We start from the raw sequence: 27,195 nt of genomic DNA on the forward strand, positions 1-27,195 counted from the left end.
TGGGGGGGATCCGGGGATGGAGCTGGGGGGGATCCGGGGATGGAGCTGGGGAGGGGATGCGGAGGAAGCCCCGGGGGGGATCCGCGGGCGCGGGGCCTTTTGTTATGCTAATCCGGGCTGACATCACGCCGCATATCAAAGCCGAGGGGGCCGCATATAAGGCGGCTCCGGGGGCCGCCCCGGCAGAGCGGTCCCGGCCCCCGCGCAGCCCGGCCCGGGCGGAGGTGAGCGCGGAGCGGAGCGGGGAGGGAGCGGCGGTGCCGGGAGCGGGGGGACGGGACAGGGGCCCCGCGGAGCTCCCCGGAGCTCCCCGGAACGCCCGAGGGGCGGGGGTGGCCAGGAACGGAGGTTTGCGGGGAGCGGGAGGATTGGAAGGGGAGGGGATGATCCCGAGGGATGCGCGAGAGCCCGCGGGGTGCGAGGGAGAGAGGAGGATTGGAGACCGCAGGGGGGAACTAGGGGAGACCCGCGGGCATGCAAGGAGGCAGGCAGACCCGGGGGATGGCAGGCAGACCCCGGGGATGGCGGGGAGACCCGGAGGATGTCAGGGAGACCCGCGGAGGAAGGAGACTCGGAGGCTGCCTTAGAGCCCTGAGAGCCGGGGAGGGGGAGTGTGCGTGCGGGAGAGAGGGGAGGACCCGAGGGAGAAGGAGACTTAGAGAGTGTAAAGAGCCCCGAGACCGACGAGCTGCAGGGGAGAGGGGAGACTCGAGACTTGCAAGCGGGACTGGGAACCCCCCGGCTGACGGGAGAGGGGAGACTCGGGGCTGTGAGTGTGCGGGGCGATGGCAGGAGCGGCCGTGGAGAGCGGGAGGCTGCAGGGGAGCGGGGACACCCAGGGGCTGCGGAGGAGAAGGGACATGCAGAGGGGCTGCAAGAGACGGGAGACACTCGGAGCTGGAACCAACTCCACCACCCCCTGTTCGTTCCCTGCTCCTGGTCCTCCCCGCAGGTCATTTGGGGATGTGCTGCCCCTAGCCCGGGCTCCTGTGCTCCCGGGGAGCCGCAGCCTGGCAGCAGGGGCAGGTGGATGTCTTTCCTTCTGGGCGGGAGAGCTGGAAAAATGTGAGCTGGATACTCACAGGTTTATACCCGGTTCAATTTTCCTGTTCCCGTCCCCGAGCCCGGACTCCTGGAGGTGTGGGATGGGAGCGTTTTCTGTGTGCAGGAGTAGGACTGGCTGCAAACAGCCTTGGGGCGAAGAGGAAAGAGCTCTGAGTTAAAAACGGCTCCGCTTTTCAGGAGCCCGCGGGCCACTTGCTGCTGGTTTGATCAGTGACCCGGAGCTCTCCGGAGCTGTAAACATCACGTCTGCCCCAAAGAGTCTCCCTCCCCTCCCCTTGCAAATTCCTCTTGCAAATGTAACCTGTGCTGGACCGAGTGGAAAAAAGCATTATTACCTCCCCAAATAACCGGGGTGCAATTTCAGGCCAAGCTTGCAGCTCTTGCAGCTCTTGCTGGGTGGGGATGGGGGGTTAGATCATTTCTCTTCCCCTCCAGGGGTTGGAAAAAACCCAAACCGTGACTTTTTCAAGGCAGGGGGGAAAGTAGAGAATGGTGTTGGCTGGTCAGGTCTAGGGAGAGTAAAATCCGAGTCATTTTACACCCAACTGTGCAGCAGTTCAAGGGAGAGAGATAAGGAGTCCGAAATATCTAAACGGGCACTGAAAGGCATGGGCAGGATTAAGGGATGAAGGTTTCCAGTGTGCTCGTGGAAGGGTGGGAAGAAAAGAGCTCCCAAAGATTAAAAGATACAGAAATACTCTGAAAGAAGAAGTGTGTGTGTTCCGGGATGCTCATGGGAGCATGGCCTTCAAGGGACACAGCAAACCCAAATCCAGGCGGGCACTAAAGAAAAACAACCCGTGGCAATGAAATCCTGCCTCCCTTGTAGACAGCAGCGTTGTCTCGGACTTCAAGGGAGCCGGGAACTCGCCCCTAGAGGTTATTAAAATCCTTTGTAATAACAGCACTTCTCTAGTAACCCTTTACACCGGGGCTGGGAGAGCCAAAAAGCAGCCTGAATGGCAAAATATGCTGCAGATGGCAGAGAAAACACCCAGAAATATTCCTTGCCCCCCGACCCAATTGCTCCCCAAACGCGGATACTGAGGCAGAAAGCTGCAGTTGGGCGAATCCAGGGCTTGGGGTCGGGTAGGATGTGCTTTTCCCCGGGTAAGGGTAAACCCCAAAGTGGTTCTGGCTGCTCCTGCAACCCCCAGTGCCTCCCCAAACCCCTCTGAGGGGGTGACAGGGAGCACAAACAGTCCCAGCTTGGCTATGCCAGTGTGCCAGGAGATGGGCTGGGACTCCAGAGCTGCGATGTGGTGGGCAGGTTTTGCTGTTTATTTTATTCTTGGCTTTCTCGCGGGGTGGGAATCCACCACAAAGACCACAAAAAGCAGCCCGGAGCCGTGCCTGAAGTGAATAACTGAAGGGAAACCCATTTACTGCTATTAATACCGCTGCTAAAATAAGCAAGCCGTGCCCTGGAGACAGTCAGGACCCCTCTAAGAATTTAAGCCCTGCACCTGGTTTGTTTATTTGTTTGGTCTGAAGAAGGGCAGAACAACAGAAAGAAAAGGAAGGGAGAGCTTTCTTGTCTCCTCCCGGCTGCTCCCCGGAGGCAGAAATGGGATTTTATGTTTACGGAGTTGCAGCCTTTTCCGTGAGCTCCAGGTGCCCGAGGACTTGGAAGGAGTGAGAGGCAGAGTTAATGAGGTGAGAAGGAAAGCAGAAGGGAAAGAGCAAAACACATTTGTTGTAACAGATCACAGCGAAACATCTGCAGGGCACGGGCACCTGCATTGAATCGGGAAAGGCAGTTTTCATAATTTGTCTTCTCTGCAAAAAAGAAAAAGAGGGAGGAAAAAGAAATCTGGAGAGAGGGAGGGGAGAGATGAATAGCTGAAGATTTGAGCTAGTCTAAAGATTTATCTTTTTTTTTTTTTCCTTTTTCCCGAGCAGTTGCACAGACCTTTTGGAGAGGGGGATTAAAAATCCCCCCTAAAGTGAAGCAGCGAATGAAGTCTTGCCATGTGCAGGGTTAAATGGAAACACACAATCAGACCATAACTCAGGGGGTAATTCAAGCCATACGGGTTGTCTGTCTGTTGACTCGAAGGTTGTATCAAGGCTTGGCAAGGGAGGGGACTGAGAGGGGATAATCCAACCTTTTTCGTGATTCATAAACCACTCCTTTGCAATCGGGGTAATGGATTTCTCTCTGGCCACGACTCGCTGAACTTCAGAGTTAACGCAGCTCGGGCTCTTTCTCTCCCTCTCCTTCCAGGTTGTTCGTCTCCAAGAACAAGCAATACTCAGACTGAAGGGAAATACGCTGTGTGAAAAATCAGAGAACTCCTTTTTTTTTTTTTTTTTTTTTCTTTGGAGATTTTTAAATTTTTCTTTGGAGAAGCTGATTTCCCCTGGCAAGAGGGGGAAGGTGGAGAGAATGAAGCCAAGTCTGCGATTTTTCTTTGCCGGTTTTCTGTCGCTGATTCTGCAGACGGGGCTTTGCTATGGGATAAAATGGATGTAAGTACCTGGCTGTCTCTCTGCATTTTTCACGTTTTTCTGGGCGCTGCTGGTCTCTCACAGTTTGTACAACTGCTGTAAAGCTGTTCAAAGAGCAGCGAGCGCTGCAGTTCTCCGGGCATTCATTGATTTCAAGTGTGTGTACTAGAGGCTTGTGCTAACAATGTGTCTCAGTCTTCTTTCCAAAATACGCGTGATTCAGGCTCGGTTTTGTGGGTTTTTCGTCTCCTCATTGATACCAAAGGAAAGGCACACACTTGAACAGCTCACATGAGCCACTTAATGAAGTTTCTGGTGTTAGGTCCTGCCTCGCTGGGGAACTCTCCCACCAGGAGCACTGGTCGTGCTGAGTAGGAGCTGAGAGCAGTGGGAGAGGCAGCTGAGATAATGCCACTGATCTCCAACCACAGGGGATGCTTGACAGATAACATGGGGGTTTTTTTTGTGGACCTTTTAACCTTTGGATTTTGTGAAGGGTGTTAAAAATGAGGTGAGGAGGGGAGGGGGGAGGAGGGTGAAGAAATACCAGGGAGTGTGGTCAAGTCTGGATTGAGTTTCCGTGGAGGTAATGCCACTGCAAACAAAGTGAAAACATCCCTATCTCCTTTCTTGACTTCAGCCAGCGATCAATTAGTTGCTCACTGCAAAATAAACAAACAAGCTCCTCCAGCACCAATCTGGTTTCATGTCCTTGGTGAGTGATCTGACTTTTCTACTTGGGTTTGGAGCTGGGCACAAAATAAGTAAGGGGATGTGGCTTTGCCTCAAATGAGCATCTTCTGTGAAAGCCAAGCCCAGTCACACACAGTGCCAGGAAGACTGTTGTGCACTGAGGCAAAGATCTTTGGGTTAGCTGGGGAAACTGGGACGAGAGGTTCCTGTTTCGTTGCTCCTTCTGCCACAGACCCTGTGCTATGTCTGATTCCCATTCCAGTCCCTGTCACTTGAGGATCTCTCCATGCCACCTTTTATAAAGGTTCTCTTAAATTTGGACGTCTGCAAATTCGGGTGTCCTGTTGGAGCCAGTGTTTTCACTGCCCAGCAGGCAGTCAGGGCAGAGAGGACCTTCCAGACAGCCAGTCACCCTGTCCAAACACAGACATCCAACCGAAATAGCAGGTGATGTCCTCTGGAGATGCAGGGGACTGCTTGAGAGGCTCCAGGCTCTTAAGGACCACCTCGGAAGCAGAGGAGAGTCAGGATGTGATTTGCTCCTCGCTGTCTCGGCCTTACACCTTGCAGCAGTGAGCCCAGCTCAGTCACACAGCCCAGCTGTTCCTTCTGCCAGCTCCCTCCCGTATTTAGGCTCGGTATTAGGACCCTCAGCTCTGCAGCTATCGAGCACCTTGCACAAGGCAGGCACCTCCTTTCTGCAGGACGTTCAGCAACACGCCCACGGGGCTCTCTGCAGCACAGGAGGGAAGCTGCTCTGTGCCCCCCGGGCTCAGCAGGGCACCCAGTGCAGCACCAGGACTGGGTAGAGGGGGCTTGCCATGTGCTGGGGTTGGTGTCCCACTTCAGCAAGGTGACAAATCGGGAGGGAAGGGCTTGGCTTCCTCCAAAGGGCAGGGGGGAGACGAGCTTCAGAGGGAGCCCGATAGTCTGGTGACAAGGCACTGACATGACAAATGCTGGAAGGCAGGGCAAGGTCCGCCACAGCTTTGCTGGCACAAGCAGCCTTTGGGCCGGGAAGCGGTTCGGCTGCAAGGGTTGATTTTGGGGATGGGGTGTGGGAGAAGCGCCTGGAGGCAAAACACCGCAGTTGCTGCTCCTCCCCTCCCCAGCCGACATATCTCCCCCGTGGAAAAGCGGGTGGGGAGGATGAAAGCTGGGATTAAAGCGGCATCTGAAGCACGGGCTGTGTCCGGTTGTGCCGCCGGGGCTCCCCTCGCTCCCGCCTGGAACATGGCAGGGACCTGGGACCTGCCCTGCCTGTCCCGCAGCCCTGCCGGCAGGGCTCTCACAGCCTCGTGTTCGGGGTTGTGTTTCGTTTGCTGTTTCTCCTCCTATGGAGACACGGGCCAGTTTCCCCCGCTCCCCATCACTCCTTTCCCTCAGGGCTCGGGCTCTGCCCGCGGAAATCCCGCGGGTAACTCTTGGTGAACCGAGAACCGAACACCGAGCGAGCCCTCCGAGCTGCGGCCCCGGCCCCGCACTCACCCTCTGGGTGCTGCACAGTCCAAACCTGCTCCTTCCCTCTCTGCCTGGTGGGTGGGGAGGGAGGGAAGAGCTCCATGGGGAGGGAGGGAAGAGCTCCACGGGGAGGGAGGGAAGAGCTCCATGGGGAGGGAGGGAAGCGCTCCGGGATGTTTTCAGCTCTGGGCTGCTCTCCCCGCTCTGCCCGCTGTGCCGTTGTTGTAGGCACGGTGCCAGAGCCCGGCTTCAAAGGGGATTTGGGAGGGGAGGGGGAGATAAGGACGCGGGTTTCGCCAGCCTGGGGAGGAGGGAGCGGCTGATACGGCAGGAGATAGGAAATTCAATTTTGATTCGGAGCGCGATGTAATGGCAGGGGGAGGGAGAGAAGGAAAACACGCTTTTCAGCCATTTAGGACTTCCCTGTAACACAAATATCCCCATAAATGAGTAAAAGCAAGGAGAAGGTAAAAGGAGGAGTTATTTATTTTATTTTATATGGCTTATTTTTTTGCCTTGTGTGGCCCAGGTCCCCAGCTGTTGGCAGCTGGCACTGGGCACCCCCCAGCTTCCAGAGAGGTGTGTGGACAGTCAGCATCTTGTAAACGTGTCCTTGCTGATGGAGAAAGTTCATATTTTGGGCTCTTCCACCCAAGCTCCGGAGAGCTGCCCAGGTGTACAGGCAGGGTGTGGGCAGGTCCTCGCTGGGTCAGGGGTGCTGTGGGGAGGCAGCCCTTCCCTTCAATGCAGTATGAGACCCTGAGTCTTGGTTTTGCAAACACTTTTCCATGCTTAAAGCAGAGGGTGGAGGGGGTTGCACTGTTCTGTGGTCCTCAGGGCTCGTCTGGTGTCCTGGTGGCTGGGGGGATGAGGCAGCCACTGGATATGTCTCAGGGCCAGTGCATCTCGGAACTCTGTCGCCTTCCTCCTTTTGCAACCCCTTTGCTTTCCCAGGAGGGCTTGGTTTTGGCCAGGCAGGTGCTGGAGCAGCTTTTTTGGGTGGAACTGAAAACTAGGTGAGCACTAGAGGGAGCTGCGGCCAGATGTGCTGCAGATGTTGGCATGTCCAGGCACGGAGGCACTTCTACCTCCACGGGGGTTGGCATCTCTGTCCCTCTGCGCTGAGTGTCACCTTCAGGGCAAGAGTGGTTGTAAAGAAGCCAAATGCAGCAAGTGGGGTGTGTTTTTTTTGTTGTTTTTTTTTTTTTTGCAGGGCTTGCAGAATAAGCCCATGACAGCAAGAGCTGGTATTAGGAATCCCGTGAGCTTTAGGTGCAGCTTGGTCCTTTTGGGGAGTCCCTGTTGTGGTGGCCCAGCCGTGCACTCTGGAGCCCTCCCCAGCTGAGCACAATTCCCGTGGCTAAATCCCAGCCCTCCAGAACCCAGAGGTGGCCGAGCCACACCTCTTTTGGGGAACACAGGGTGTCCCCCCGGCCCACCAACCTGGAGCAGCCCTTCTGCAGCCAGCAGAAAGCAGGAGGGAAGGGAGAATGGAAAGATTTTGTGCTTCCTGGCAGCTCCTGCCTCTCTCTCCCCCAGGCAGGGGTGGGAGGGAGCTGGGCAGGGGGACGGGGCGCCGGCGAGGAGCCCGTCTGCCTGGCACGGGGGATGCCAGATGAGCTGCTGGGAGAGGGCTGGGGGCGAGCAGAGGGGGGGAACCACGGCTTTGAAGTTTGCTCCTCGCTCCGTGGGCAGCTCAGGAAAACTTGACGGAGCTCCACGGCCCTCTCGGAGCTGGGGGAGCCAAAACTCTGCTGGCATCGACTTCAGTGGGGCCTGGGCTGGGAGTCAGCTGTGCCCGCTGCTGCCAGAGCTGCCTCTGGCACCGGCTCTGCAAGCAGCTCTTATTTTAAGCTTTTGCTTCAGGGTTGGTTCTCCCCTCCTCCCTCCACCCCACATTTCTCTCCCTCTTCCTCCTCTTTCTTCTACCACACAAATTCTGCTTCCCCATTTAAAAGGCTTTGCAGGCCCAGTGGAAGTGTTTACCAGGGGTTGTGGTGTCTTTCCCAGCACTCGTGGTCCCCACACCGGGACTGGTGCAGGGCAGGATGGCAGGGGCATGGGCTGCCTCTGACTCCCAGGAGCTTAGGCAAGGTTATTGTAACCCTCCTGCAAGCCTTTTCCAGATGAAAGCCTGAAAAAGTGAGGCTCCCGCAGATTAAAAACCTTCAGTGAGATCGAATAGAAAAAGCCCCTCGATCTCTGCCTCTCTTTATTAAAGTTTACCACACACTTCTCTCTCCACAGCCGTGTAATTTTGTCTAAATCTTTCTGTTTCACCCAAATCCCTGCAAGATTAAGGGGTTTAGGAACAGGCATGGAAAAGAGTGCCTCTGCAGAAAGCAAAGCTGGCAATTTGAAGCAGGAGTTCAGGGTTTCACCAGCAGTCCCCCTGTGAGACTTTCGGATCACATCGCATGAGGGAGAACGGGGGGATGCCCCCAGAGAGAGAGGAGACCCTTCCACCCTTTAAGGGTGTTTTAAAGGGCACCAGTGCTTGGCTGCTCAGGTCAGGGAGTTTTTTCTCCCTTTGCCTTGACCAGCAGCAATGTCTCACTCACAGTGGACCTTGTAAACCAAACACTGTGTGGCTTTTGCTGATACCTGCCGAGATCCAAAGGTGCTTCTCCCTATGAATAGGTGCAGCTCCCATGAATAGTCTTCTCATGGAGCCCAGACCTGCAGGAATGGGCCCATACCTCTCAAAGGACCCAACACTGCAGAGCATTCATGTCTTCGGATGAATTTATTAACTGCCTGAGATAATTAAAAGAGTAAACGAATGCCATGATTCATCCCTGCATCATATTTCCTCTGTAATTATGTTTATGGCTTTCTGTCAGGATCCATAACTTCAATTGAAAGCCCTGCTATGCTATATATAAAGCAGGAGGTGTTTGGTTTGGGGCCTGTTTATTTAAAGGGATGGGTCCAATATGGATATCTAAAAAAAAAAAACCCCTGGAACAACCATCCCTCAGTTGTCCTCATCTTTCTGGAGAGTGAAGGATGGGGCAGGAGAGTCAGGGCAGAAGAGCAGGGTGTTAGCAGGAGCAAGCAGTGAAACCCAGCATTTCTAGGGCAGCAGCAGGTAAAACCCCCCTTCAGATGAAAGGTGTGAGCCCACAGAAAGATGTTTGTCAGGGATTTTTTCCCAGGTTGAGGACTGTTCTGCTAACCCTGCCCTCCAGGTCTGCTTTGTTCAGGCTGGCTGTGCCCCTTTGGTTCCAGTTCCCAGTGCAGGTGATCCCTGGAGACTGGGTGAAGATAGGACAGAGACCCACCACCACATCCCACCACGGACCAGACTCTCCTGCAGGAAGGTGGTTTTCTTTCCACTGCCCCACAAGTGTCCTTTTCAGGGGGTGGCCATCCCTCCTCTGGTGTTGCTGGAATTCAGGGAGCAGGGAAGGGTGGTGCCTTTCCAAAGGGAGGTTTAGGGTGACAGGGAGTGGAGAAGACATTTCTGAATGTAGGACAGAGACTGGGCAAACCTGGGCTGTCAGGGCATGGACTAGATGACCTACTGGGCCTCTCACATTCCTGATCTGTGGTTTATAAAGGCACTTTTGGGTCTCAGTGAGTGACTGCAGCAACTGAGGCTTCTTTTCCATCTCCATTACCCTTCACTTTTTCCTCCCGGGGCTTGGAGATGTTTCCAGTTATGGGTTCTCACAAGCAGAGACACGATGTTTAGGCCTGGGAGATGTTCAGAAAACACCTTCCTGCATCTTGGAGTTTCGTTCTTGGTGGGCTCCCTGGAGCTGGGCTCATCCCATGGGGAACAGCCCCTGGTGCTGAGTTCTCCCCAGGGAGGATGTGATTTCCCTCTCCCATGAAGCCAGTGTCCTTCTCACTGCACTGAAAACCCACTTCTCTGGTGGTGTTCACTCCAGGCCATCTGTAACAACACCCTCTGGTGTGTCACATCCCCCTTTTCCACACTGGGGGTGAGTTCCAGCCTGAACTCAGCCTTCACCCCAACCTGTCAGGGGTTATTTCTGCTGTTCCTGACTGGTCTGTGGTGGTGAGACACAGGTGCCTCAGTGTAGCCTTCCAGATCCTCTAAAGGTGCTGAAGGTCTCTACACAGGACCAGAAAACGCGGTGCAGGATGTAGGAGATCCATGGATCGTTCTGGAAGGCCAGGTGGAACATCCCAAGGCTCCTCAAGTGTCACATGGCACCTCTGCTCAGAAAACTGAGCTGGTGCCCCATAGCACAGCCTCTCTCAGAGCCTTGGAATGCTCCTCCTGTGCCTGAAGCTGGGGCTGTGGAGTTCTCTCCCTCCTCCTGCCACACCCTGCCTGCTTCCCTGGCTGCTGGGACGTGCTGTGCTGCAGAATTTATCATTTTTACTCTCTCAGTGATGAGCTGCCTTGGCCTCTTGCCTGATTTGTGTTGCAGCCCATTCCTAGGAGTTGCTGATAGGCTTTCTGGGATAAGTTTTCACAGGTCCCCGGTGCCAAGGGCTGGGGGTTGGACACATCTCACCCAGCTCTGTGCTTACACAGTCCAGATGTGTGTGTCCCAGCTCAGTGCCTGGGTTTCCTGCACAGTGCACAAAAGGAGTGTTCCTAAGGCCCTGTGTTATCTTCCTGCGGGTCTCACAAAGCACATCAGGCAAACTGCTTTCTGGATGTGGCTTTCTCCTGTCCTGGTTCACCTGGAAGGCAGGAGGAGCTGCCTTCTGGAGGTGCCCCTCTCCCAGCAGGGAACACTTCATGGACACCAGTGTGTGAGGCACCGAGCTGAACTGCAGGGCAGCATTCCTGACCATTAAATTAGAAATTATTTAGGTTGGAAAAGACCTCTGTGATCACCGAGGCCAACCAATAACCCAGCACTGCCAAGCCCACCACTTTTTCCTTTCCCTTGAAATCCACTGGCCAGAACTCCTGTTTGCAGTGTGTTTAATGGGCCTCTTCAAACACATGCATGATGTATGTGTTTACACAGCCAGCAGAGTGGGGCTTTCCCTTCCAGCTTTGCCACTGATTATCTGGTGCCAGAAAAGCCAAACTCCAGTCCCTTGGGAATTTGTCAGCGCAGACCTGCTCGGCCCTAGCGAGGACTGTGGCTTTTCCCTGCTGGAGGAGTGGCTGGGGTTACTCACAGCAGCCCTGAGAGAGCTCCAACACACACAGCAGCTGGTTCAAGCCAGCCTTGAGGGAGCTGGTGGAACACAGATATGTTTTCCTGAGAGCAGGAGATCAGAGCTTATACCCCCGCTTTTGGTTAGGGCTCAATTTTAGCTCTGTTTCCATCCCATTTAACTTCTGAAGGATGTGCATGTTATAGCAATAAAGTGCAATGCACCCAGAAATGTGTCTGCTAATAAGCCAAACCAACCAAGATGGCTCGGGATGAAAACTGAAAGGCAACACATTTAACAAGGAGAGAAGGAAATATGTGTTAAAGTGGTTGTGCTGCCAGGATCAGATGCCAGTTATTGATGCAGCCAGCTAGAAAGTTGTTTTATGGGAAGGAATAACATTTATGACTACCCTAAGCAGGCCATAAAGATACAAAGGGAGTAGTTACACACCAGGCTTCTGCTGATCTCTCTGGGTGCTTGGGGGAGAAGAGCACAGCCCTGCACGAGGCATGGCAGCACTGGCTCTTTTTTTGCTTTTTTTAACCTGGAAAGGTTGGCAGTGGGACACTGGAAGTACCAACAGGGTCTTTGGGGTGCTGTTGTTTCCTTCCACGGTGACAAACGTGCTGGGGCTGGTGGGTCCCTCCCTGGTTTGACCGTGGTGCTCTCTCTGCACATCCTCTCGTGGTGCTTTTGTGCTGCGGTTCCTGGGGACTGGAGAAAGCCTCACCTACGAGCAGCAGTGGTGGGATCATGGAGGGCCTTGGCCTTAACTCTCAGTGGAAGCACATGTTTTACAAATTTGGTGGCTTTTCCCTGGGCCTGGCAGGGGATTTTCTCCGTAATTAATTATATGACATTTAGCATAATCCTTTGAGAGTGTGTGAGACAGACGCCGAACGCAAAATGCCGATAACACCAGTGGCACTTTTTTTTCCCCTGAATGCCACAGCCCTGGAGGATCCAGCTTTCTGTTATCATGGAACTGATGGGCCATTTTTCACTCTGCTGGGAGGTCTGTCCTCTTCATTCTTCAGCAGAAACCTTCCCATAGGATTTACACACTCAGTCAACTCGGCACATGCCCCAGGAGCTTTGTGCAGACTCCCCTCCAGAACAGAGGGAAAGGTGCACTTCTGGAGGGGGTTTCTTCCCACCTGCCTTAAATGCCTACTTTAAATGAGACAAATCACTCCTCATAGCTGCCTGTCTTTCTCACCAGCTTCAACTAGGCCCCTCTTTACAGAAAGCTTCAGGTGAGCACAGGCCACTGGTGGAGAAATTAATACCGACCTAAAGATCAACTTTTTAAACGCATTTTAACCCTTTTTTTTTTGTGCTTGTCTCCTCAGAGCTCTGTCCAAGACCCCCTCGGCTCTGGCCCTGAACCAGACCCAGCACTGCAAGCAGCTGGAGGGGCTGGTGGTGTCCCAGGTGCAGCTGTGCCGCAGCAACCTGGAGCTGATGCAGACCATCATCCAGGCGGCACGAGAGGTCATCAAGACCTGCCGCAAAACCTTCTCGGACATGCGCTGGAACTGCTCCTCCATTGAGCTGGCTCCCAACTACCTGCTGGACCTAGAGAGAGGTAACCAGCCCTGAGGAGGGATGGCAGTGGGGACAGTCGGCCAGGGTGTGTGAGCTGGGCAGGGGAAGGGTCTTGCTGCCGGGGAGGGACGTGGAGGGGCTGCACAGAGAACGCGGCTGTCCTGCTCTCTGAGACCATCCTTAGGGGGCCAGTCCTGCCCAGGAGCTCTTGGCTCCAAGGCACCACAGCTCTTACAAAGCAGACCACCACTCTGGTCTGCTCATCCCACTGGGAGTCGTGGGAGGAGCACAGAGGCAAAAGGAGGTGGGAGAGTCCACGAAGGGGCTTCTCCACATGCTCCAAGAGCAGATCACACCACAGTGGACAAGCTGCATAAATCCACGTGACTCCTTGCCCTGCTGGGATGTTGCCCTGTGTTGAAGAGCTGTGCTCCCAACTGGGACACCTCAGCTGCAGCGAGCTGGTGTGTTGGCTGCTCTGTGGGGTCTCTTTTTGGGGAATGATGGCCCAGGGGGCTGAGCTGGAGTTGTTGTCTCTTGCAGGCACAAGGGAGTCAGCATTTGTGTATGCCCTTTCTGCTGCTGCCATCAGCCACACCATTGCCAGGGCCTGCACCACCGGGGACCTCCCTGGCTGTTCCTGTGGTCCCATCCCAGGTGAGACACCTGGACCTGGGTATCGATGGGGAGGATGTGCAGACAACCTCAACTATGGTCTTATCATGGGGTCCAAATTTTCAGATGCTCCCATGAAGATGAAAAAATCAGGATCACAAGCCAATAAACTGATGCATCTGCACAACAGTGAAGTAGGGAGACAGGTAACAAATCCACGAGAGTTATTGTACTTGTACAAACATCCGTAGTGCTCGGTGGCTCTGTGAGGTTCAGTGTCTCTGTCAGCGAGGGAGAGGAGCAGGTTTCTCTAATAATACCCTATAAGTCCCCCTGGGAGTCAGGAGGCCCTAATGAGCCCTGTATGACCGTGGGGGGGATGTCTCAGTGCTGCCTGAGAGTCGGGGGTGGCTCTGGCTTGCTGACCCAAGGAGGTGTGGTGGGGCTGGGCTTCCAGGGGCACTGTGCAGGAGAGGTGCTATGGAAATGTGGAGGACCAGCATCTGCAGCAGCTGCCTCCAGCCGCCCCTGCAGCCAGGAGGGATGATTTCTTCCCCTTTTCCAGCTGCTTTGCTGGTGATTATCCTGGTGTCTGGCAGAGTTCAGCAGCTCACACCCAGCGGAGGGATGACGCTGACCATGTGCAGTGGGTGTGCTCCGAGGGGCAAACCCCGAGAGCAGCCCTCCTGCAGCTGGACAAACGGGTGGGGGACTGTAAAACTGACCCCTGCACCCACCTCTGGGGCTGCTCCCACCACACACCCTGTGCAGACAGAACCTGGAGCGTGCTGAGCTCACGGGCAGCGCTGTGAGCCGCAGGCTGAGGGCAGCTCTGCAGAGCACAGCCACGCTCAGCTTCCCTCCCCTGGGCCTTTTTGTTCTGCCACCGCCACCCTGTTTGCTTTGGGGCTTTGTTTTGTTTTGTTCAATTTTGTTTTGCTTCTGTGATGTCTTGAGTTTTCGTTTCAGTTGCGAAGGGCGGATTTTTGTTCGGGGCCCGGCGTTGCCATGGCTGGTGCATTCAGCCCTTCCTGGCAGCGTCTGCCCTGTCCCACCGAAACGAGACCAGGGCAAAGCCAAAGTAAAAGGCTCTTTTGGCCCCATGACCGGCAGAAAGGCAGAGTGAGAGTGCCCTGAATTCATCACAGCTGTGACATTTCTCTTGCCAAATCCCAAAGCTGCCGCAGGCTGAAATGGATGTTAATGATCTATTTGTGGAGAGCTTTGATTTTTTTCAGCTCCTATGGAATTTAGGGGGTGGAAATGCAGCCCAATGGAGATATCTGATCGAAATTCAAAGTACTGCTCTGTCTGCTGGCTGCAAAGGTGCCCTGGTGAAAGTAGCCCTGGGCTGATAGTGATCACCAGGGAGCTGTGGGATCTCATTCCCTTTGCAAAGTAGCTGCTCCAGAGTGACTGAGCAGAAATGAGAGCAACAGTCCTTCTCTGTAGCAGTCCCTGCTGAGAAAGGGCCTTCTTTAGCAAGCTTGTGGGATGTGTGGAGGTAAGAGAAGGGCGTTTCCTAACTCCTGCATTCCTTTTTGCAGGTCTTGAAAGCCTCTCTTGAAATGAAATGTAAGTGCCATGGAGTTTCTGGGTCATGCTCTATCAAGACCTGTTGGAAAGGCCTTCAAGAGCTGCGAGACATTGCACTGGACCTCAAAAACAAGTATTTATCTGCCACCAAGGTCGTTCACCGGCCCATGGGCACACGCAAATACCTCGTGCCAAAGGATATTGATGTCAGGCCAGTTAAGGAGACAGAGCTGATTTACCTGCAGAGCTCGCCCGATTTCTGCATGAAGAACGAGAAAGTGGGGTCACATGGCACCCAGGACAGGTGAGGGTTCTGCAGGGGGTGCTGCCTGCACCCTGACCCCAGAGAGGGAAGGGGGAACACGTATGAATAAGGGGCGAGTCACTGGGGAGGCAGCACATGCCTGCAGGTAAAGAACATCTCTAACAGATGCCCAATCCTGTTAATGGTGGCTGTGGCCAAGACAGGGCTTCTGACACCTTTTGCATCACCCAGGCAGGCACAAGATCCAATTTGAAATTCCCCTCAGCTCACCTCCATGGGAACCTGTAAGGATCCAGCAGCTGCTTTACACTGTGTTGGGTCTCAGTCATTGCTTGCAGTCACTGCTGATCAGATGAGTTGTTACTCTAAGGCTCCTCTGAGTAGGTAAATATTAACCCAGTTAGGACCAGTGCTCCTATACAGCCTTAAAATAGCCTGAAAAACTACAAAGATATTTTTTACATTTTTTTTCTTCTACCGCAGTTCCAAAGTCCAGGTGTGTTTGTACTGCTCGTGACTCCGCAGAGGAATTTCTTTCTCTCATTAATATTAGAGATTTAGGGCCATCATGGCCAAGCCCAGCCTCCCCTGGGCAGGGTGCTGTCCCCTTCCACAGGCAGCAGACATGCCTGTCTCTTCCCATCCTCTGCTGAATTTCATCCAAGACAAACTAATTGGGCATCTCAGCAGCCCGAGCATCTCTAGGTGGGCAGACCCACCTGATCTCTCTGGAGCAGGCCCATCAACAGCTAAACAATTGTGTGGTTCCAGAATTTTCTTATTGTTTGTTGGGTGGCTGTCTCATTAGTTGCTCTCTTGCTGGTTTACTTTTCTTTAGATAGTTCTCATAATTCTTCTTTGCTCTGTGCTGGGAACACCAGGCTGAGGTTCATCTCCAGCCCAGCAGTGGAGCAGTAATTACCAAGTGAAGATGTTTAGGGATCACTGAGGGTTGCAGGGGAAAAAAAAAACAAACATGTATTGAAACTGGTTTCTGAGGGGAAATGTCTTCTGAGTGGAATTGGTGGTTTTGTGGATTTGTGTGGATTTTGACTTATTTGTGTCTTGAAAAAGACCTCTTTGTTGTGTTGCTCTGTTTTGAAACGAGAAAAAAAACAACTGGTGGAGGTTATTTGGAGGTGAGTTTTATAGGAATTGCATGAAGTGAACAGGTTGTGTCAAAACCAAACTAAATTCTCTACAGATTTGCCAAGTAAAACATTTTCCACCAGCCGAAATCCTTTCAAGGGGGGGAGGGAGGTGTGACTTCTTTCTTCTTCTTCATCTAATCTCATTTTACAGCAGATCTCAACCTTTTATCCCAGCAAGGGATAAAAAATATGTCCAGGTCTTGAGTGATTTTTTTTTCCCCTTCTGGGGACAGGGAAATGTGTATTGCCGGCGTCCCTTTATCCGGGCGGGGTGATGCAGTGACTGTGGGGCTGCCAGCCCCGGGCCCTGGGGAGGGAGGATTTAGAGGCCGAGATACTCGGGCAGGAGGGGATGACTTTCAAAAGGAACCTGTCAAGAAATCCTTCTCCTCCTGCTCAGCTGTGCAGGACGTGCTGGCTGTGGGAGGGGAGGAGGGTGATTCAGGCCCGTGCTCAGTTCTAAGGTCGTGTGTAGCCGGGCTTCTTTTCATCACAATCCATCTGCAGGCCCTCCAGAAGGTGCCTGGGGTCTCAAAGCTGGCACATGCAACACAAGCCACAGCAGCCTGCAATAAATTAGCAGAGGAAATAGGTCATAATGCACATTTTGTGTGTGAAGATCAGTCCGTTCTTCCTGGGGGGAACAGGGACAGGGAGGGGATCTTCCCTAACCCCCTCCTCCCGTGGGTGCCTTTTTCCCCTTTGCAGTTTTCCTCTCGTGAAGAGGACATCCAATGAATGTGGTGGCTCTGTTCCAGCCTGCTGCAGGCTGCAGATAATTCCTCGTGACAGGGCTGAGGAGAAGGAGCACAAAAGGGGTGCTGTTAGAGAGGGCACAGCGAGATGTGGGTCCTGCTTGCTGCACAGAGGTGTAAAAACAGTCACTTGGAAATAGCTCAAGCAGGTTTTTAGTTTATAAGTCAGGTCCTGGTGGCATATGAACATTTTATTCCTGTGCACATTCAAATTTTCTGGACGAAGATCCCACTGTTTCCCACTAGTCTCTTTTTAAGGTCTTTTATGGCAAATGCAGTCAAAAAGGATTTTTTTTTTTTTGTGGTGGTGGTCCCCTCAGTTCATCTTCTCTCTTCTCCACCACCCGCCCATTTCCTTTTTGGCCTTTTTCTGGGTGCAGAGGTCAGTCCTTGGGGTGTTAGAGTGTATTCCCCTACCCCCACAGTCCAGGAGACTTCAGGCTGGGCATCTTCAGCATCTTTCCAGCCCTGCTTCTGCCTCCAAAGGGATTCAGAGGGGTGGGAAGACCCCACTAACAACCCCTTTTCCCGTTCCTGGATTAAAATATTCATGTTGCTGCATTTTTTGTTGCAAAAATTGCTCGGTTTTGTACCATATCCCCCCTCCCTCTCCCCACGTGTGGTGCTTGCTCAGAGTGCACCGGGAGCAGGACAGAGGCTGCTGGTTCCTTGGAACACCTCGGGCATTTCAGGTTTTCAGTGTGTGCTGCAGGGAACAATCCTGCTGCAGCAGGTGGGTGGAAGGGGTAATCTCACTGGTGATCTCTCTAACGTGAGGGATCACATTAGGCAGACTTACTGTGTGCTTTTCAGGCAGGAAAGGGAATTGAATTCCCTTGTAGTGGAACTGCCCGAAAACCCACTTGGAAAAGGTGCACCCGGTTACTCAAAAGCCTTTCAGAGCTCTTTGCTGAAAGGATTTCAAAGCCCTCTTCAGAACAAGCCTGAAATGTCTTCTAGGACACCTTGGACTTTCTTAGCTGGTTGAAATTAGAAATGGTTTGGAGACCTGCCTGCCTGCAAGTGTTTGGGGTGTATCCAGGTTTCAAAGGCAGGGAACCCAACCCAAACCTGAGATCTGAAACCTCTTTGAAGTGCTCAGGGTCTGATTAAGGAGCTGAGTTATGCAACCAGTGTCCAAGTCTCCTGCAAACGAGACTTTGCTGCTGCCACACAGACTCCAGCCAAACTCTGTGTGCTTATATCCCACCGTCCCACTTCCAGAGCCCGTTAAAAATGGTCTGGAGGAAAACCTGAAGAAGCTGATCTGTGGAGCTGCAAGTGGATTGTGCAGCTTTCAATACAACAAATTAACCACTGGGAAAAAAATGTAAATGTTCCCCTTTCAGGAGCTGGGCCAGCTCTGCTTTTTTTGCATTTTCTCACCTAATGCCTGGGGAAGATTGAATCCTTTCTGCTCTGAGAGACCTGGATTTCACCATAAATTTTCCTGAACGGAGTCACGAATAATAAATTTATTGATGGAGGGAATAATTTCACGCAGTAAAAATGGATAATGAATCCAGCTCTCCTGAATGCATTTAGTCCCTCTGCACCAAAATGGAACTGGAGTTAGGGAAAATTGGGTCTGGGAATGATTTTCCATGGACCCTGATCCTTTCAGGAGCAGGGCTGAACTGACATCAGCTAGGCTGTTACTGAAGATGTTTCTCTGCTCTTAAATGCAGTTTCCCCAAACAACCTGTTCCAGGGTTTTACTGTCCCCAGTGTTATGTTTTTCTTAATCTGAATTCAGACTAAACATAATCTAAAATCAAACTAATAATTTCTTGTCCTCTCTTCTCAGCATATAAAGAGGATTTCTTCTCTCTCCCTGTTGCAATAATCTTTTATGGATGGGAAGACACCTCTTCTTACACACTTCTCTAAATCAGTTCCTTCATCATTTTCTAGTTTTCTAGTTTCTGAACTGCTCCTCTGGCTCTCCTGGGAACATCCCCACGTTTATTTGGATCTTTCTCAAAGCGTGGTGCTTACTTTGCATTTTAATCCACTCTCACAGAACGTCCTCAGCTCCTTCTGCCCCAGGGTTATCCCACATTTTTAAGCTCACTCTCTCCTCCTCATTAATGAAAATCCAGGCTGGTTCCAGGCTGTCCCTGGACATCTCCTTGCTGACATGAGCTATTGATAACTCTCTCTCTCGTGCAGTTGTTCAGTGTCAGTCTCAGTCATTCCTTGGGGATGAGAAGGCAATTTAAAAGTACTTAAGATTCTGCCCTCAAAATCTTACATGAGGCTGGACTTTGATGTGTTTTTAGGGATGTCCATTGTGTTACACACCTCCTGAGGGACTCGAATTATTTTTCTCTTTCTTTCTTTTATATACTGTGCATTACTTGACATTGCTGGAGCAAGGTGCACCAAAGAAATAAACAGGAATTTGATTTAAAAGAGGAAAAGATCAATCACTCCTTTACACAGCAGTACTGTCTTCTGGGACTCGTAGCTGCTGGAGTTTGTGGAGGCAGATGGTTTCCCTGAGGTCAGAAAGGGCTGAGGGAAGCACACAGCCAAGATGCCCACAGGAGGATACTGGGATGTCAGGGAAGGAACATCCCTTCCATCATCCCTAAAGCAACAGCCCAGGTGCTCGTGGGGTGTGAGAAACAGGACTAGAGAGAGGGGTCAGATTTGTGTTTTCCTCCCCAGCTGGGGGTGCCCTGGGCCAGGCAGGCAGTCACTGTGCCCCAGAGTGACCTTTCCTATGTCCCCACGAGCAGCTTTCCCTTCTCCATGGGACTGATGGGGTGCACGTCTGGCCTGGCCCTGTCATCACCTGTCATAATTGTGGGTGACACAGCACAGACTGGCCTCAGTTTGGGTCTCAGATACCAGTTGCATAACCAAAAAAAATATCTGTCCTTCTGTCTGCTCCTGGGACAGAGTGAACTGGGATCCACAGCGACACTTGGGACACGGCCAAGTGAACAGCTGGACTCCAGGGATCTCAGAGGTCTTTTCCAACCAAAGTAATTCTGTGATTCTGTGATCTCCCCATAGCTTTTAAAATCAAACTCCCCACTCTCCATGTGGGGGAAGACTCCCAGAAGTGCTGGGATGTCCTTCCCTGTCTCTGCCCAGGAGCCTTGCCCACGATGGGGCCAGAGGGTTCCCACAAATGAGGGCTGCAAAGGGGGGATTTGGGGCAGCACATCGAGTGGGGTTTGTCCAGTCAGCGGGGCTGACCTCCTCCCTTCTCACACAAAGACGGGAGAAGCACTGTGACAAGGCACAAGGCTGTTCCTGAGCCGGGCCCTCGGCTGGGCTGGCGGCCGGAGCATCGTTCTCCAGCCGCGTTCCAAGTGCTGGCGGAGGCTATGGTGTTGTGTTAAGATGCAATCTCCTCCTCGGTGTTTTCTCTCCGAGGCTCAGGAGGAGGGCACTTCTCGGGGTTGCTGGAATGGTGCTGGACCAGGCCCAAAACAAATGAGACTGAACTTAACCCGTCAGCGGGAGCGGGGTGGGATCCAGCCCTGGGCTCGGGGAGCAGCTGCTCGGGGCAGCTTCTGTGGGCAAACTCTGCTCCTTGGGCTCCTCTGTCTTCCCCCCCTCGCTTTTTGTCGAAACATCTCTGTTTTATCTTGTTTAAGGAAAAAAAATGAATGTAATTCATCCAGGCCTACACTTTAAAACAGAAAACAAAATCTCTGCTTAGTGGCATCGCCAGGAAAGCTTTTTTTAGGTTCAGGATGGGGTTAAAGGCTTTGTTTTGGCTATTCAACTCATCCATCCACAATGCCCCTGCTTCCTTATACCAAACTGAGGGAAGCTTGAGGATTTTTTAATAACATTTTGGTTTTTTCCTGTCTTTGATCCAGGCTGGGTGGGATGGGGACAGCTATGGAAAGGTGTATCTCCCACTAGATCCACTTTCTTTTTTTTTTTGTCAAACCACAGGAGTGGATGGGGGAAAAGGGAGAATCCCAGTACAGCAGGAAGAAGAGTTTTACTCTGTTTGGATGGGGTAAATGTCACTGTTGGGTGCTTTGTGTGCCTGGGGAGTGAACATCCTCAGTGGGCAGCTGGAGTCAGAGCGGGTCCCTGTTCCTTTGCTTGGTCATTTTGGTGAGGTCTCAGCGTGAGCTGGTGTGGATGCTCCACGCATCCCTCACCAGGCTGCAGCTCCCCATCCTCCCCGGGTGAACCTCAGCCTTTCCATCCCCTAGCAAAGCTGAGGCAGGTTGTCAAACACCCTCCCCTCTTCTAATGTCAACACGCCCGTACGTGAACCTTTGCTCTGAATATTTAATGCATTTACTAATACATTTATGAGGAGTCATGTGGAGGTTTCCTCGTGGAGGGGCCCTGGCTCTCAGGGGCAGTAAGAGGGCCTTTGGTTCAGCTTGGCAAACATGCTCAGAGCGCTGCAGACTCGGCTCTGCTGGAGGCTTTCAAAGGTTTGTAAATATTGACACACACTCCCCAACGAGGGGGACTGGGGGGGCCTTTAAACACTGAACCTGGAGAGGAATGCGAGGCAGAATAACAAACAGGAGGCAGAAGAAAATTAAGGAAGAACAAGAGCAAAATCTCAACACTTCATTAATCCCGTGACTTCTCCTAAAGCATTACCTCACGAGGAATTCCTATAAATCTCATGGATTTGTTTTCATCCATTAATGGTGTGCTCAGCTCATGCTCCTCTGTCCTTTCCCTGCCCCAAAGCAGCCTCAGAGCGTTTCTGTCCAAAATAGCCACGCAGAGCAAGATTTAGGAGAGATGTCAGCAGTTCCCCCACTCCACAGACCACCTTTCCTGCAGCAGTTTCGAGCCTCCATCCCGTTCACAGCCCCTGGGTATTGGGTGCGTGGTGAGATTTGTTACCCTGAAGTGCAAGCATCTGACCGAACATGGACAGCTCCACCCTGGGTTATCTTTCCAGTCCACGAGGAAACAGCAGCTCCAGGACGTGGTTCATCTCATCCTGGTGTGCTTTCGTGGCCGGTGACCCAACTTGGAGTATTTTAGGAGACAGATGGTTTTTGAGCAGCACAGCTGTGAAATGGCAATCAATGAAAGACACTCCTCAATCCATGAGTTGCCTCTGAAAACCTTGGGCCAGTCACTTGCGAGCAGACAAAAACGAGGGAACCCAACACAAGGGCCGACTTACCCTGGTGGGTCTGGCTTTAATTAAAAGCAGAAGCAAAACAAGCAGTGGAAGTCCGTGTGATATTTGGTGACTTGTCATCCTGCCCTGTGTTCCTACCACGCTTCCTGCTCCCGGGTCAGGACCTGGGGTGTCGTGGGGCTGCTCACGCCGTGCTGGGAGACAATCTAGGGGGAAGAAGTGCAGCTCTGCTGGTGTTGGTTGAGATTGCCCTGATAGGATCAGTGCTGGAGGGTGGCTGCAACAGCCTGCTCGGGATCTTTCCCAGCCTGGGATGCTTGGCATGGAGCCTGTGCAAACACTCTGTGGCTGCAGGGTTCCCCCTCCGGCCTTTTCAGGCTGGGGAGTGCTGGACAAACACCAGGGTTTGTTCTTTAGGTTGTCATCTTCTTCCAGCTCCTTTCAGACAGTTTTGGAGCCTGCCTGGGAATACAGATTGCTTGGGATGAGGAGTTTTTGCTGGGGAGGTATCCCAAAACCTTTGCTTGTCTGCCTGTGTGGGAGGCAGGTTCAGGAGCCTGAACTGGGAGTCAGAGCAGGAGTTGGGTGTGATTTTGGGTGTCAGAGCAGGTGATGTGGGTGCAGCCTGGGGGGCTGCTTGGCTGGGTGCTCCCCCTGCCACGTGCTCTGTGCAGCTGGGGTGTTCCTGTGGCCCGGGCAGCCCTGCAGAGCTGTCAGGCCCAGCAGCACCTCGGGGCAGTGCCTTGGGAATCCTGCAGGAACTGCACTCGCTCACAGCGTCTTCTCTCTTCCAGACAATGCAACAAGACTTCCAACGGGAGCGACAGCTGCGACCTGATGTGCTGTGGCAGAGGGTACAACCCCTACATGGACAAAGTGGTGGAGAGGTGCCACTGCAAGTACCACTGGTGCTGCTACGTGACCTGCAAGAAGTGCGAGAGGACTGTCGAGAGATACGTGTGCAAGTGAACCCCCTCCCCTGCCCCCCAGAGCTGAGACAGCAGCACCAGCACTACCCAGAGAACAGAAAACATTGCCTTGACCAGAGGCCATTTATCTTGCAAAGACACAGACTCGAGGGAAGCTGGCAGGAGGAAAAGCGAGCAATCACACCAGTAAGAATAAGACCCTTAAAAAAAACCTCCCAAAAAACCCAAAAAGCAACAAACCCACAAATGTTTCCCCCCCCATCAACAAAATGCTCTCTGAGAAGACAAAGCCTCATTTGGGATGGCATTTCCTTCAAAAATACTTCTTATGGTTGCCAGTGACGTCCAGCCATCGAGTGCCTCAGTATTCTGGGAAACAAAAGTAGAAACTTTCCCCAGGGGAAGAAAAGCAACTCCTGTTTGACAATAACTGAGGCTCCCACCTGCCTGTGCCTTCCAGCACAGGGACTGAGACTCCATCGGGACCATCCCGGAAGGGAAAACACGACAACTTTACAGCAATAACTTTGTTGCCAAAGACTTAATTTTTAGTGGGGAATCACCCACTGGGAATGATAAAGGTGGAAAGGTTTCAGGTCAATCCCCTGAAAGGAACAACTCATTTTATCCTTGCTTTTACACAGGTCTGCGACTTCGCAGTTGCTGCTGCAGGAAGGGCTGTCCTTGATTTGTCCAGGCTGGATGGGTGTTCAAATTCAGCCGTGGAAAAAGTCCCCTGGGACTGGGAGCCCCTGGGGGCAGGGAGTGTAGGGCAGCCTGAGAAGGACCTTTTGGGGCCCACGAGACAGTAGTGGGGCCGTTAGGACACAACAACAAAGTGAAGTCAGAATCCAGCAGGAAAGTAAGACAAAGAGCAAGGCCCTGCTCTCTTTCTGTTTGCCCTTTGGGAGTGGTGCCCTCGGTCGCTGCCACTGCCCCACACTGGGCCAGCAAGTCCTCGGGGAAACGTGCCACTGGCTCTTTTCCCTCGGCAGAACTGTGGGTCCAACCCCAAGACCCCGCGGAGAGCGGGGCAGTGCTGGCTGCAGGGAGGGCAGCCCTGGAGGCAGCAGCCACTCCCAGCAGAAGGGAGTGGGAACGTGTCAGTCCCTGCCCTGGCACAGCAGAGAACCACTACCTGTGGCTGTAAATATTTCCTTTTGTACGCGGCTATACAGCAATATTTATATCTCGTGCTTTCCTCTACTCTACTCCCTACGTAAACATATCTATGTACTATAAACAAGCATTACCCAGAGTGTGAAATGAGCGCTGAAGTTATGGGGCAGCAGCACAATGTCAGATGATGGTGTTTCCTGCTTGGAAAGCAGCTCTGATTTTCCTCCCAGGGATGGGAGAAGAGCAAGGTTGGAGGCACTCGAGAAGTTCCTCTATTCCCTGCCTCTCCTGCCTGTTCATTTGGAGCAGAATCAGCCAAGACACAGCCAAGACAATGAAACAGAGCACTGGGAGAAGGAAGAGTCACCGTCGTTGTTTTGCTATTTTATCAGTGACTCCTCTCATTGGGAACATTTCCCAGTGCCCCCGAGGAGCTCAACAACAAACAGGACCAACTCCTCTGCTGGGGGTTTGCTCCTGGCTCCTGCACAAGGACAGGGGGTGCTGTGCAGGGGAACTTCTGCCTTAGGTTTGGTTCCCTTCTTTGCTCTGTTCTTCCTTTGCAGTGGGCATCCAGCTCTGTGTCCCACTGAGGAAAGGTGACCCTAAGGAAGGATGCTGCTGCAGGAGCCTGTGATGCCCTTCACATCATTCCCCATGCAAAATGCTGTAAGCAGCCAAAAAATCCCTCCTGCAAGAATGTAGGGGGACACTGGCACTTTCCTAGGCAGTAACACCACAACCTCTCTCTCCGAATCCTCTTTTTTTCCCTGCTCAGCCATTCCCTAGGGGCCAACTGCCTCTGACAACATGTCTGTGAGCAGCCCTGGGGAGCTGGAGGAGAAAAGCAGCGAGGGCTGTGAGAGCAAAATTTGAGAGATTCTGTTCTCCTCAGCTCCTTTGCTTTGCTGGGATGGGTTTGGCCTCCTGGCCCCCTTCCCTCCCCCAGCCACGAGCAGGCAAAGAGGGGCCTTTGGTGGTTTGTCAGTGGTTTGTCAATGGTTTGTGTTCTTGTCACCCCATAAAAGCTGGTGGACTGAACGTCTCTGCAGTGCAGTGTGATGAGTGCTGGGTGTCTCTGGGCTGACATGCAGACAGGCTGGTGGCACAAATCCCACTGCTCTCCAGCACCAGGATCTGGCTTCCTTTGATTTGTAAAGAAACGGTCTACTCTTGTTCTTTTGAGGAATTTTATTTTTGTTTCCAGTTTCTGATGAAGCCAACAAGGCAGGGATGTTCTGACCAAAGAAAAATTTGAGCATTTCAATGCTATTCTGTAATGACTCTTTTTCTTGCTCCCTTGCTGATGTCCTGAGTCTTTCTGCCTGGTGAAAAAAATAATAAAAAGGAAGAAATGCTCTCTAGGTACATTTTTTCAGCTGCATTCCGCTCCTCCCGTGTCAGACCTGTGATCCTCGAGTGGCTTTCTCGTGTCAGAAGAAAGCACCACTTGGCAGAGCATTAGAGGGCGTGAGAAAACCTCTCAGGCACGTGCAGGTCCAGCAGGTGGGACGGGGACCTGCAGCAGAACCTCAGCCCTGGGACACCTCATGCTTTGTGCCTGGTACTGGAGATGCTGACCTGAGGTGGCTAAAGTGTTTGGAGCTTCCAAACCTCTACTGTCTTTGGATAATCCACCCTGGGCTTCCTCTGAATTTTGCTGCTTTGGGAAAAGAGCCCGTGTGGCCCCAGCCCGTGGCTTAAGCTGTTGCTCTATGAATTCCCTGTGTTACACCACTTTTGTCACAGCTTCTGAGTTTCAGGGCCCTTTTCCTCTCTGGAGCAGCTGCACACTGCATTTCCTTCGAATACCAATTAGGAATAAAGACAGAATGTGCACCACAGGGCCATGCTGGTGGAAGGACTCGAGGTGCAGCTTCTCCAGAGCTGTCCCTGGTGCTTCACTCCTGGCCCAGCAGCAGAGCCCAGGGAGCTCAGGAGGGAGAAGTGTCCTCGCTCCCAGCTGCAATTCCTGGTGCAAAACCACCCAGTTATTTCCACAGCCAGGGGGAGGTGTCCCTGCCCATGGAAGGGGACAGTTCCACTGGAACTGGATGATCTCTGAGGTCCCTTCCAACCCAAACCATTCTGTGTTCCTGTAGATTTCTGTGCATGTGTGGTCTCAAAGCTGTTTGGGAGCACGTTTGTCACGAACCATTTTCCCTCCCCCAGGCCCTCAGCAACCAGTTTTCAAGGCTTTGCTCTGAAACATGGAGAACTTTCAGAATAAAATGGCTTTAATTCCTGGGAACGTCTCTCTCAGGTGATGCTACAGTTCCCTCTCTTACACATCCCTCTACCACATCCCAGCCACTGGTACAATTTGGCCCAGCTCCATGTCCTACTACACAGCACTGCTGGTTTACACTGGCTGGGAAAACACATCTGATTTCTTCCCATAAATCCTGTAATTTCAAAATCTTACGCTGTTACCCCAGAGGGAAACGGGCAAACCATCTGGAAGAGTGTTATGTTGGTGGCTTTGTATCATTTATTAATTTGAAAAAATATCTATGATTTAATAAAACAGTTTGGACTTAATGCTATTTCCAAATCTGAGGGTTTACACCCTGTGTACATCCAGCTGGCTTTGTGTTTTTTGATGAATTCCCCCCCCATCCTCACCCCCTTCCAGTTTTATATCATTTAGATTTCTCCCTAAGGCAGGCAAATGACAGTCATTACAAAAAACTCCCGTCTGATTGCTTGTTTTAGTCCACAAAAACAGAAGGTATCTTAATCATGCTAAAGTAGAAAGTCCATGTGCAGCTAGAAAAGCCCTTGATGAGGGGAAGGGGGGTGAGGAAAGGAGGCAAAAATCTGAGTAAAATTAACAGTGTCTTTGGCAGGAAAATGATAAAAAGAGTCCCCGAGGGACCATCCCTTTTCCTGCTGGGAAGAGATCCTTGCAGCACCTTCCAGGTGAGCCAGCCCTGTGCTGCCCAGCACCAGGCACCTGCCTGGGGAGGATGGTGGGAGGAGGCTCTGGAGGTGCTTGATGTGGGGAACAAGTGGAAAACTCAGCCCTGGGACCCCTTGGTGTTACCCCCCACCCACGAGGAAGGATTTGCCTTCCCTGCCTCAGGCAGAGGGTTGTGAGACACCACTGCTTTGCTCCCCAGAGCATCACAGGCAGGACTTTCTCCTCTGCACAGGGAGACAGAGCTGAGAACAAGGTTTGAGAGAGGCAGAGAAGTAACAGGAAACTTCAAATCCACCTGAGATTAATGACTTCAACATGTACAACGTGTTGTGTTGTGCTTTGTTTTCCTCTTGGGACCAGTTTCATCAGTCAGACAGAGTTTGATTAAATGTCTCAGCAGAGCTATGGTTTGTTCATCTAGAGCACAGATTACCCTCTGTTCATGGAAGCAGCATTAGCTGTGTTTTCGAATTGTAAGAGCTACAATAATAA

At 52.4% G+C, this 27,195-nt stretch overlaps 1 protein-coding gene across 3 annotated transcripts; it reads left to right on the forward strand.

Moving 5' to 3' along the window:
* The first annotated feature begins 197 nt into the window (after nt 1-197).
* WNT11 (Wnt family member 11) lies at nt 198-27,195 on the forward strand. Of its 3 annotated transcripts, none has more exons than XM_017836047.1 (6): nt 198-224; nt 3,293-3,537; nt 12,120-12,355; nt 12,859-13,136; nt 14,478-14,770; nt 22,527-27,195. In XM_017836047.1, exons 2-6 carry the CDS (start codon nt 3,455-3,457, stop codon nt 22,699-22,701), a joined length of 1,065 nt encoding a protein of 354 aa, XP_017691536.1. In that variant the 5' UTR covers nt 198-224; nt 3,293-3,454; the 3' UTR covers nt 22,702-27,195. The 3 variants fall into 3 exon arrangements, with proteins under 3 accessions (XP_017691536.1, XP_017691535.1, XP_017691533.1); XM_017836046.1 differs by lacking the exon at nt 198-224 and adding an exon at nt 702-769; XM_017836044.1 differs by lacking the exon at nt 198-224 and adding an exon at nt 2,555-2,721.

The sequence above is a fragment of the Lepidothrix coronata genome, unplaced genomic scaffold (genome assembly GCF_001604755.1).
Source record: "Lepidothrix coronata isolate B3197 unplaced genomic scaffold, Lepidothrix_coronata-1.0 Scaffold268, whole genome shotgun sequence".
Taxonomy (NCBI): domain Eukaryota; kingdom Metazoa; phylum Chordata; class Aves; order Passeriformes; family Pipridae; genus Lepidothrix; species Lepidothrix coronata.

What these genes read in the sequence shown, in the direction of transcription:
- WNT11 (XM_017836047.1), top strand. Translation starts at nt 3,455, where the DNA reads ATGAAGCCAAGTCTGCGATTTTTCTTTGCCGGTTTTCTGTCGCTGATT. An exon ending in ACAGTGAAGTAGGGAGACAG is followed by an intron (nt 13,137 to 14,477) that starts GTAACAAATCCA and finishes TCCTTTTTGCAG; the next exon opens with GTCTTGAAAGCCTCTCTTGA. An exon ending in TCACATGGCACCCAGGACAG is followed by an intron (nt 14,771 to 22,526) that starts GTGAGGGTTCTG and finishes TCTCTCTTCCAG; the next exon opens with ACAATGCAACAAGACTTCCA.